The sequence below is a fragment of the Pleurodeles waltl genome, chromosome 11 (genome assembly GCF_031143425.1).
Source record: "Pleurodeles waltl isolate 20211129_DDA chromosome 11, aPleWal1.hap1.20221129, whole genome shotgun sequence".
Classification (NCBI taxonomy): Eukaryota; Metazoa; Chordata; class Amphibia; order Caudata; family Salamandridae; genus Pleurodeles; species Pleurodeles waltl.
In genome coordinates, this window is record NC_090450.1 from 2,518,892 (window position 1) to 2,531,237 (window position 12,346).

General features: G+C 44.8%; 1 protein-coding gene across 1 annotated transcript in view; it reads left to right on the top strand.

Annotated features, from left to right (window-relative positions):
- LOC138265202 (probable cation-transporting ATPase 13A4) overlaps nt 1-12,346 on the top strand; it is a 146,176-nt gene that overhangs the window by 21,789 nt on the left and 112,041 nt on the right. Inside the window, exon 2 of the mRNA XM_069212746.1 lies at nt 5,613-5,786. Coding sequence (XP_069068847.1) covers nt 5,613-5,786 — 174 coding nt within the window. The remainder of the gene's footprint in view (nt 1-5,612; nt 5,787-12,346) is intronic.

The window sequence follows — 12,346 nt, forward strand, 5'->3', positions numbered from 1 at the left end:
ACAGAGATGTTATGCTCCATACAACCTACTTACGAATAGAGAGCCTAAAGGGACAGCCTTGGCTGCTTCTTAATCCAAGAGCTTTCCCAACAAGTTCCAGGGCTTCTCAGTCTAGTGGACCCTCCTATTATCTTCATCAATCGATAAAAACCCAGACCAGAAAGAGACCACTTGCAGCTACTACAAGGCCACAAACGGGGAATGATTGTTTAAGCGTGCAGCCCAAACACTGAAGCCCCTATAACTATGGGACTGAATACTGAAAATAAAATACTGACAGAGAAGAAAGTCTATATTTTCTTTATCTACCTCCACATAAATGTACCTATGTGGTACATTTATATTCAAGGAAAGTAGATGTGCAGTTAGGAATAGTAATTCTTTACTTCCTATATGCACTTTCCTTTCCATTTTTTGCCCCTCGATCTTCAGCTGTTGATATTCTGGTAGCACAATATTGTTGGTGTTGATTTTCAGTAGTACAATCATTTTTGAAGGTGACTTATCCTCCAGTACATAAGCATGTGGGCCACCTCGTCAGTGCATAGTGCCCTCCCCTTTATTCTCACCACCAAAGAAGCGATTTGCTGCCACCAGGCATCAGGTCCCTGGTCTGTTATTCGAAAGAGATCTCCTTGTCAAGTAACCCCAACCAATATCATTGCCTTGAAGTCAGAGCATGGCTGCTAACTAACAACATGCTGACTTTAAGATACAATGGGACAGATTTAAGAATGCAACGCCTTGTTTATTGCGCCCCTTAGCGCCCTCTACCCCCATCATGTGTGTGCCGTATTTAATATACGGTGCACCATGGCACAGGATAGGGGCAATAGCATCAACATTTTTGACGCTATTGATGTACTGTGCGGGATCAGTGGCAAAATGTTGGCGCTAATCCTGCACAGTAACATAGGAGCCCATTGAAAGCAATGGTGTTCCCCTTTCTAGCACCGGCTATGTGCAGGCTTTAAAAATGGTGCAGTGGAATCTCTTAGATTCTATTGTGCCATTTTTGTGGTCACCTTAACAGGGGAATACCCCCATCTTCCATACATTATGCCTGGTGCAGGCATGATGTAGTGCAAGGAGTTACAAAGTGGCACAATGCATGCATTGCACCACTTTGTAAATATGGCACCAGGAATTTGGCCTCATTGGGCCACAATAGCGTTAAAAAAAATGATGCTAATGTGGCGCAAGGTGGCACTAGGCCCTCTTAAGTTTAGGCCAGAGTTTGATTGCCAGATCATGCTATGGTCAGGTTCAAGTCTACCTCTCCATGACACCCCTACACTACCAGCCAACCAGATGCTTCAGGTCCACCTCTCCAAACCTGCTGGCCATCCGCGAGTGGACATCCACTTGTGTTGCTGGTAGGGACTCTCCTCTCTCTGGAATTGTTGCCAAATCTCTAGGTCCTACTGAACTGATTGTATGAGCTCCAGAAGAAGATTTAAGTGTCACCCGCTTGCCTACACTCCTTGTTGTTTGTTGCTTCCATTGGACAACACTGCACAAAACACCACATTGAAAACCTAGTTATTCAATTTTCTTACATGAAAGAACTGAGAAATTAAATTTGCTTTTCAGTGCTTTACTATTAGAACATGAAGAAACTGGCCCGAACATCAGTGTTCTTGCTGGTTTGATGACCCCACCCCCTCATCTCTTGTTAATGGAAAGCGGTCATAACGGAGCATCTCACGGGTCTTCGTTCGCATCTCTCTGGTCTTGCAACTCAACCTGCCATTTCCCTGGTGCACCAGGGTCTCAGTAGACACAAGTCTGACATAGGAATACAGTCTGTTCTGACACTTTTCAGAAGGCTGTGCAAGCTCTGCGCTGTAATTGACAGCAGCACCGGCACTCAGGGTATTGTGGGGCAGCATAGCAGGACACCTGATGAAGTTCTTTTTAGTGATTGCGGAGGCTCGGGAGGGTTTAAAGGAGGCTGGTTGGGGAGTGTGCAGGGAACAAAGTATTTTTGTGGTTTGCTTGGTGAGGGGAAGGTACCATCAAGGGGGTGAGGGACGATGGCAGCATTCTGTGTATTTGCATCTGAGCGGTTGTGAGTGGATGAGAGACGGCATGGCCATATGGAGGTCGGTGGCAATTTTGTACTTGTATGTCATTTTAAATATAGAGTATCCTGAGGAGGATTCTTAGGGGTTGGGGACATGTGGTTCCCCTTGAGACCTCTTCCTTTGCACTGTTTTTCTGTGTGGTCACCTGTGCTGCAGAAGAGGGTCTCCAGGGCTGTGCACAACACAGTGTACAACCACTAAGTACATGCCAATAGTGTTTCATTTTTACCTTGAAATTCCAAGTGAGAAAGAAACTCACGCGTAACAGTTCAGGATGAGTGGCGAGCGAGCATAGCAAGCGAGCCCATCTGTCAGAAGGGGGGAGATTCCAAACTGGGCGATTCTTCCTTGAGACATTTTTGAAAAATGAGTGAGCAAATGATGCATTTTCAAGCAAATTTGAAAAAGCAAGGCTAGTAAAGCAATTATGAAAGTGCAGCTATCACTTCAATAAAGAGATTTCGTATGGTAATGATGTAGGTAGCTGCTTATTCAGTATAACCAGAAAACTTCATAACAGACTTTGAAATAATGCTGATGACCTCACAGATTTCTTTATTTATTGATATACCTTTAGAAATGAAGTGGGACATTTATGAAAAAAAAAATTGCTCCCCTTAGCACCCCACTAACGCCACTATGTGTGTGCTGTATTTAAAATATGGTGCATCATAGCAGTAGTTAGGGAACTAGTGTTGTAATTATTCATGCTAGTTCAGCGCTTTGCAGGACTAGTGTCAAACGTTTTGATGCTAATCCTGCAAAGCACCTCGAGGCCCAATAAAGCCAATGGGAGTCTCCTATTAGCACCTGCTCTGAGCAGGCGTTAAAAATCCCAGAAAAAATGATGCAAAGAAATCGTTTAGATTTCTTTGGCCCATGTTTGTGTCCCCTCTAGTGCCAGAACGACCCTTTTGCATACCTTATGTCTGGCACAGGAATAATGTGGCACAAGGGGTTACAAAGTGTCGCAATGCATGCATTGCACCACTTTGTAATTATGGCGCAGCGTTTTGTGCCTTCCAACGCTACATTAACATAAAAAAATTATGCTAATGTGATGTTAAAATGGCGCTAGGTCTCTGAAATCCCAGCCAAAATCTACTGGGAGTGCCAGCTTGCAACGTTCTCATATTTTCACAGTTGCTAGTGCAGGGGTGCCCTCACACACAGGTACTTTGCACCCAGCCGTCAGGGTCTGAAGGCCTGACATATAGGTGACTTAAAAGTGACCTGGTGCAGTGAAAATGGCTGTGAAATTGTGCATGCACTATTTCACACAGGCTGCAATGGCAGTCCTGAAGAAGTGTTTGTATGAGCTCCTTGTGGCAAAAGAAATGCTGCAGCACATAAGGATCTCCTGGAACCCCAATGCCGGGGGAAGCTAGGTACCATATACTAGGGACTTCTAAGGGGGGGTCCAGTATGCCAATTTGGAGTGGAATACTGTGTTACCAGTATGTACGTGCAAATTTGGAACCAGAGAGAGCATAAGCACTGGGGTCCTGGTTAGCAGGACTCCAGTGACATAGTCATGCATACATATAGGCCACAAACTATGAGCACTGGGGTCCAGTCTAGCAGGATCCCAGTGAGACAGTAAAAACACACTGACACACAGGCCAACAATGGGGGTAAACATGTTAAAAAGAGACCACTTTCTCACAGGTAGGCATGGTTATTTCACTTTAGTAGCACACCCCTCACCCTGGAGGGTATCTTGACGCTACTGGAAGCCAGTTATTCTAAATGTCCCCTTCATTAGAGGTTCACTGTGACATGTTTTAGAGGTAATTGTAGTTGCATTTATATGGCTCTTACTACCCATGATGTGGCGTTGATGAGCTTTTCAGTGAGAAGCACGCTGCTCCCTCTTAGTGGTAGATTAATAGAGGGAAATATAAATTGCTAATTTGAGGGTTAGGAATGTGAGTCAGTTTGATTGAAAAGGATGAATGAGGGGAAGAGGAGGGAAGTTATTTGTGAAATCATTGTGGTAAAATGAGGTTTGGGATGAGTGAAATTAGGAATAAAACATGGAAGAGATTAGGAGTGTATTGTGTAGATCATGGGTACTCAAAGTACGGCGCATGCGGCCCCCTTGACCTTTACATGTGGCCCCCTGAGCAACAGGAGAACAGGGTTGATCACTCGATTCAGCTCTAACAATATATAGATCAGAAATAGAGAGGCATTCGTTTATTTCAAGGTTAACTGGCATTAATGAAAGGAAGTAACCAGGGAGTCGTGAACTTCACCTGAGAAGCAAGTTCATGTTTAAAGAAATCTTGCAGTAAAAGTGTAAACATATAACAGTCACTTCAAAATTCAAAAAGTTTGTTAAGTTAACACGCAGCCCATTTCACCTAAGTGTAATTTATTATATCAGTGCAATGAGAAATATTCATTTAAATGTGATAGTTTTCAAACATGAATTTAGAAACATTCATTTTTACCGCTACCCTGACAAATACGCTAATAGGGAATTAAACAAGCAAGTCAGATGTTATGTGCACTTTGTGAGTGGCCTGGGTTCCTATTACACATGAACAACGTTATAGTTTATCAAATTAAACACAGGAGCAGCTTTGTGCGGTGCAGACCCTGATTTCGATGAACTCAAATGTGATAATGAAGAAAAAGGAGGGGAAGTGAAATCAAGCAGTTGCCTAGGATCACACAATTTGGAAAATTGGGGAAGCCAACATTAATCCCAGGATTTCTAGTTTCATATTGCTCAATTTAGCCACTAGATGTGTATCATTTGCTTCGCGTTCTGATACTTAACTGCCAGTACCCCCAACCCTCTTGCCTGACCTCCATTCCGCTGGCATTGATGCGGCCCTCGGGCACATCACAGACCAAACTTTTTGGTCCCTGAGAAAATGCAAGTACCCATGGTGTAGGTCATAGTAGTAGAATGAGGTCCGGCTGAGTCAAGGAGGGGCAGAGGAGGGAAGATCATGAAAGGGTCTTAGGAAGATGACAGAGGTAGAATGAGGTCCGGCTGAGCCAAGGAGGGGCAGAGGAGGGAAGATCATGAAAGGGTCTTAGGAAGATGACAGAGGTAGAATGAGGTCCGGCTGAGTCAAGGAGGGACAGAGGAGGGAAGATCATGAAAGGGTCTTTGGAAGATCACAGAGAGGGACTGAGGTGTGGGTGAGTCAAGGAGGGATAGAGGATGGAATATCATGAAAGGGTCTTTGGAGGATCACAGAGAGGGAATGAGGTCTGGGTGAGTCAGAGGGTGGAGACAGAGGGTAGATTGAGAGAGGTGGAGGGTGAGACTTCGAGCATTGCATTGGAGGGAGTTGAAGGGAAAAGAAATAAATACAAAGATACATAACTACATACAGGGGCACACATTTATAAGGAAATAATAGATATAAAAGTGCATTGTATAAAGTTCCATATGGGCAAGTATGGAAAGATAGACATTCAGACTTCCGGGTGCTGCTTATGTAAAAGCTAATTTACTTTGCTTTCTTTTCATAATTTATTTTCTTTTCATCGTCCTTTCCGCAGGAGATCTTCGGGTACCGAGCCAGCGCTGGCTGGATTACTCTGTGTATTGTGGGGTACATCCTGTCTGCGGGGGTCCTCCTCCTGCTCTTCTACTGGAAGCCCGAGTGGAGTGTGCGAGCGAACTGCACCCCCTGCTCGCTGAAGAAAGCCAATGTGATCCTCCTCAGGTCAACGGTAGGTGGCGCTGTCTCCTTCTCCGGATCTGCTCCTCGCGGGCATAACAAAGGCCTCCGAAGCCCCTCAGCACTGTGCCTGGGCTTGAGAGCTCCTGAATAAGTCTGAAGGGGGAGCCTCCAGGGGTGTCCCCCTCGACTTTCAATATGCTGCTGCTGGACCTCCAAACCCAACAGTTTAATTTATATAAAGCCAGAAAGGGCACTATATTCCCTTTAAACCCCTCTCGCTTGGTCACTCACTGCATTTCGTGTCCCCTAGCTCATTCACTCTTACTTTCTCACTGACTTATTTGCCATTTCTCTTTATCTCACCAGTTTTCAGCCCCATCGATTCACTCACTTAAGAACTCACTTGTTATTCACTCACTCACTCACTCACTCACATTTTCCAAGTAGGTTGCTTAGTAATTCACTCACTAATTTACTGACTCGCTCATTCATTCCCTTACTCGTAAATCATAGTCACTCCTGCTTGCTCATGTTTCCTTATTTTACTCACTTACACACTCACTCTCTCTGGTACTTACTCACTGTCTCTCATCCCTTTGCTCATACACTCTGTTGCTAGTAAATACAGGCCCTCGTTGCCTCACACCCTGAGTGAGTGAGCGAGCTGGGGCGTTCACTGGCTGAGCCGCGCACTCACGTTTTTTTCAAGTGTCAGGGCATGAGTGCTGGAGCACAGTGAGTGAGTGCTGGAGCACAGTGAGTGATGCACATTCCCAGCCTCTCCCCTCTGGAATGTGATGTCCGCATTCCCCGCATTGCTTCGGGGTGGTTTAAAAATAAGACTGTTCAGCTGGTGGTCACACCTTTGTTACTATTGCACAACTTCAGACTTCATTCCCAGCACATGATATAATTAAGCTTGTGCCCCTTGTTAGCTATTTAAACAGAGGAGTGCGCATGCGCACGCCCAGTGATGGAGAATAGAGACATGAATGACAGACCTTGGAGCCGAGCTCTGATGGTGCAAACAGGCCGGCAGGTGGGGGTGGTGACCCCTGCGTCATCGGCCCTCGCCTCTGGGGCTAGCTCCTCGTCCCAGGGCTCGGGGCGCTATGTGCCCACTGGTTCTCCTGGTTGAGTACAAGTGTCACTGATTCTGACCTGACGGTGCACTGATTGATGGAAAATCCGATTGGTTTCTGTCGGTCCACAAAACATCTTCAAGATAATGGAACACATATCTAGACTTATTCTGAATATAGGAAAAAAAAGGATTCATCCTTTCAATTAAGTCATTAAATTATATTCTACAAGCGTTGGGAGTGGAATTCTTATAATTTCCTTAAATTAAACCTAAACTATAAAGTACATTAGACATTTACAAACAAAATGATAAATGATTCCTTCCCACGGGGTGGGCGGGGGCGGGGGGGAACCGCAGGGTTTGTAAGTAGCACATGTTGAGTAATAACACACACCTGCTGTTCATTAATAATACACACACCTGCTGTTCATTAATAATACACACACCTGCTGTTAATTAATAATACACACACGTGTGGTTTATTAATGACACACATCTACCGTTCGGTAATAACACACACCTGCTGTTCAGTGATAACACACATTTGTCATCTGTTAATAACACACACCTACTGTTCGTTAACAATCACCTGCTGCTCATTAATAACTTACATTTCTGGTCTGTTAATACCACATATCACTGTTATTTAATAACACACACCTGCTGTTCATTAATTGCATACACATGTGTAGTTTATTAATAACACACATCTACCGTTCGTTAATAACACACACGTCCGTTTTTTTCAATAGCACCCACAGTTGTTAACACACGTGTGGTTCGGTAATGCACATCTGCTGTTTGTTAATAACACACATCTGCTGTTCATTAATAGCACACACGTGTGGTTTATTAATAACACACATCTCCTGTTCATTAATAACATCCCCCTGCTGTTCATTAGTTGCACACGTGTGGTTTATTAATAACACACGTCTTCCGTTCGTTAATAACACACACCTGCTGTTCATTAATAGCACAGACGTGTGGTTTATCAATGACACACATCTACCGTTCGTTAATAACACACACCACTGTTCTATGGTTCAGTACAAATAAACAGCTGTGGTTTGTTTATAACACACATCTATGGTTCAGTACAAATACACAGCTGTGGTTTGTTTATAACACACATCTATGGTTCAGCACTAATACACAGCTGTGGTTTGTTAATAGCACACAGCTGTGGTTTGTTAACAACACACATTTATGGTTCAGCACTAATACACAGCTGTGGTTTGTTAATAGCACACAGCTGTGGTTTGTTAACAGCACACATTTATGGTTCAGCACTAATACACAGCTGTGGTTTGTTAATAGCACACAGCTGTGGTTTGTTAACAGCACACATTTATGGTTCAGCACTAATACACAGCTGTGGTTTGTTAATAGCACACAGCTGTGGTTTGTTAACAGCACACATTTATGGTTCAGCACTAATACACAGCTGTGGTTTGTTAATTGCACACATCTATGGTTCATTACCAATATGCAATTGTGATTCATTAATAATAACACACATCTATGGTTCATTAGTAATACACAGCTGTGGTTTGTTAATAACACACATCTATGGTTCATTAGTAATAAACAGCTGCGGTTTGTCAATAACATACTCATGGTTCGTTACTGACACTCAGCTGTGGTTCATTGATAACACACATCGATAGCTTGTCAATGATACACACCTGCAGTCCATTAATAACACACATCTCTGGTTCAGTACTAATACACAGCTATAGTTACCCCCATTTTTGGCCTATTTGTGAGTATCTGTCAGTGTGTTCTGCCTGTCTCACTGAGATCTTGCTAGCCAGTGGCCTAATGTGTGTGTTGTCAGTAGTGCTTAACTTTGTCACTGAAGTTTTGCTAACCAGAACTCCAGTGCTTATGCTCTCTCTACTTACCAAATTTGTTTCTTCAGTTTAGTGACTCCATATTCCAATTCTGATTGGCACACTGGACCCCCCTTATAAGTCCCTAGCACATGGTACCTAGGTACCCAGGGCATTGGGGTCCGGGAGATCCTTATGGGCTGCAGCATTTCTTTTGCCACCCATAGGGAGCTCATACAAGCACTCCTTCAGGACTGCTGCTGCACACTATTTCACAGCCATTTTCACTGCACTTAAGTAACTTATAAGTCACCTATATGTCTAACCTTCATATACTGAAGGCTAGGTGAAAAGTTACTGTGTGTGAGGGCACCCTTGCACTAGCAAAGGTGCCCCAAAGTTGTCCAGGGCCAATTCCCCGGACTTCGTGAGTGTGGGGATACCATTAAACACGTGTACTACATATATGTCAATACATATATGTAGCTTCACAATGGTAACTCCAAATATGGCCATGTGAGGTGTCTAAGATCATGGAATTGTCCCCCCATTCCAAATATGGTAGTAGGTGCTAATATCATGCCCCCTGGGGGCTCCACCATTCCCCCAGTACTGCCAAGCCAGCTCTCTGAGGTTTCCACTGCAGCCCCAGCTGCTGCCACCTCACAGATTGCCTCCTGTGACAGGTTTCTTCCCTCCTGGGGACTGAGCAGCTCAATCCCAGGAAGGCAGAACAATGCATTTCCTTTGGAAGGAGGGTGTTACACCCTCTCCCTTTGGAAATAGGTGTTACGAGCATGGGAGGGGTAGCCTCCCAGCACCTCTGGAAATGCTTTGAAGGGCACAGATGGTGCTCACCTTGCAAAAGCCTGTCTACACCAGTTCAGGGAACCGCAGTCCCTGCACTGGCATGAAACTGGACAAAGGAAAGGGTAGTGACCACTCTCCTGTCCATCACCACCCCAGGGGTGATGCCCAGACCTCCTTCAGATTGTCCCTGGCGTTAGCCATGTTGGATTCCAAGGTGTGGGGACACTCTGGAGACCTCTGAGTGGCCAGTGCCAGCAGGTGACGTCAGAGACCCCCTCCCGAGAGGTGCATACCTGGGTATGTAGCAAATCCCCCTCTGAGGGCTGTTTAGGGTCTATCCTCTGATAGTTTCCTCAGATTCAGCTTTGCAAGACTACTCCAGGAATCCTCTGCATCCTCTGCTTCAGCTTCTGACTGACGGATCAACCGCAGACTGGTCCAGGAACTGCTGTAACTGCAACGAAGTATCCAGGTCGACTTCTGTGACCTGCAACATCAGCTTCAGCCAGCATTTGCAACAGTTTCCAAGGTGTGCACGCTTTTAGGAATGCCTGTCTTCATCCTGCACCAGAAGAACCAAAGGAATCCCCTGTGGAGTGACTGAGTCACATCCCTGCTTCTGCAGGCACCCTTGTGCGATCACAACCAGTACTCTGGGACTCCTCTCCTGATGACGAGCATGCTCCCTGGAACACAGGTGGTGGGCCAAAGTGACCCGGACTATCCAAAGGTCCAGCTGTCCAAATTTGGTGGAGGGAAGAGCTTTCCTCCCTGTGCTGCAACAGTACCCCTGTGCACTGCATCTTCTCCAGCTCGTTGGGATTCGTTGCACTTCTTCCAAGAATCCTTCATGCACAGAGTAACCCAGGTCCGCAGCACTCCATCCTGTGATGCACAACTCGTTGAGATGTTCTCCGGTGGCGTGGGACCTTCCTTTGTAGTGCTGCAACAACTGCACTTTGCATCTTCTTTGTACCCATATTCTGGGACTCCTGTGGGTGCTGCCTGGTCTTTTGCGGGATCTTTGAAGTGCTGAGAGCCCCCTCTGTCTCCTCAGTCTGAGTTGAGACCCTTGGGTCCCTCCTGGGTCCAGGCAGCTCCTTTTTGACGCAAACTGCGTACTTGCTTGAACCAACGCTTGTTGGCAGAATCCAGCGACGTAAACAGCCTGCGTCCAACAACTCGACGTGGGACATCACCTGCGCCAAGCAGGAACCCACAGCCATCTTCTTTGGTGCTCTTCTGTACTTTTCTTCTTACCAGAGAACCCACTTTTGCACCATCTTCTAGGTTTGCAGGGGCTCCTGTCCTTCGTGGACTCTTCTTCAACTTCTGGACTTGGTCTCCACTCTCCACAGGTCTTCAGGTCCAGGAATCCATCATTTGTTGATTACAGTCTTGCTTGGTTCGTGCTAAATCTCTTATCACGAGTTGTAGTGTGTTCTGAGGAAACATTTTTACTTTACTCCTGCTTTCCTGGGCTGGGGTGGGGTACTTACGTTTGGTGTTTTCCTACGCTCCCAGCACCCCTCTACACACTACACTTGCCTAGGGGGAATTAGACATTTGCATTCCACTATTTTAGTATATGGCTTGTGTTGCCCCAAGGCCCTTTGCAAGCTATTGTATTTTCTACTGTTTGCACTATTCTATGACTTTTTACTTACCTGATTTTAGTTACTAGTGTATATATTGTGTATAATTCTTACCTCCAGTAGGAGTATTGCCTCTAAGATAGTTTTGGCCTTGTGTCACTAAAATAAACTACCTTTATTTTTGGTAACACTGAGTATTGTCTTTACTTGTGTATTAGTACTGTGTAACTATAAGTGGTATTGCAGGAGCTTTGCATGTCTCCTAGTTCAGCCTAAGCTGCTCTGCTATAGCTACATCTATCAGCCTAAGCTGCCAGAACACTACTACATTTCACTAATAAGGGATAACTGGACCTGATATAAAGTGTAAGTACCCAAGGTACCCACTATAAGCCAGGCCAGCCTCCTTCACCGCTCTTCTACACATTATGTGCACGTGCTGAGTCTTGTCTATCTTGCCGCTATCTTGTGTCTTTCATTTAATATAGAGGTCTTTCCTATTCACTTCTCTTCTCATATGTGTACTCTCTCCTTGTTACAAAAAAGTGAAAGTTTGAAGGTTACACTGGAGGAGGTTTTAGAAGTGTTATGCAGGTTTTCCTGTGCTTTCGAACAGCTGAGAGTTGCATGGTCTTACTAGGCAAGTTAAGTTATTTTACCAGCCGGTGGTTGTGTCAAATTCCCTGTCACATTTGCTGAACACCAAGGATTAAACATAAAAGTCCTTTTTAGGTTGCAACTTTGAAAACGTATTTTATAGCCTCAAGCCTGCTGAGTAAGGATCTGCAGTAATCTCCAGTTAAAAGGTAAATCCTTTTGTACTGATGGTGCCTATAAACAGTGCCAATGACAAGGTGGCTCTCTTGTGCAATTCCTAATAGGTCGAATATTTCCCTCACTGTGTCAGTGTCAGCTTTCCCTAGAGAGGGACGAGTGCATCTTTCCTGCCAAGCAGCCTCTTGCACTAGAAAAGGGATGGCCAACATTTCTAGGAGAGCTGTGCTCTGTGTTGTTTTTATTGGTATGTGTACCTCCTAGCGGGGTTTTATGCCTAGATCCCTGTGTGTATGTTGTCTGCGAGTATCTAGGAACCAGTAGCTCTGCTGTATTGCATTCATGTGTGTATTTATCCTTTGCTTTCATATATTCCTGCAGAAAATACAGACATATGGGCTTTGTCAATACTCCATCAAGTTTCTTTTCATGACCCTGTACCACCGGTAAAGAGGCGACATAACAATAAAAGACTTCACTTAACTATAGAAATATCCTAATATAACAATGA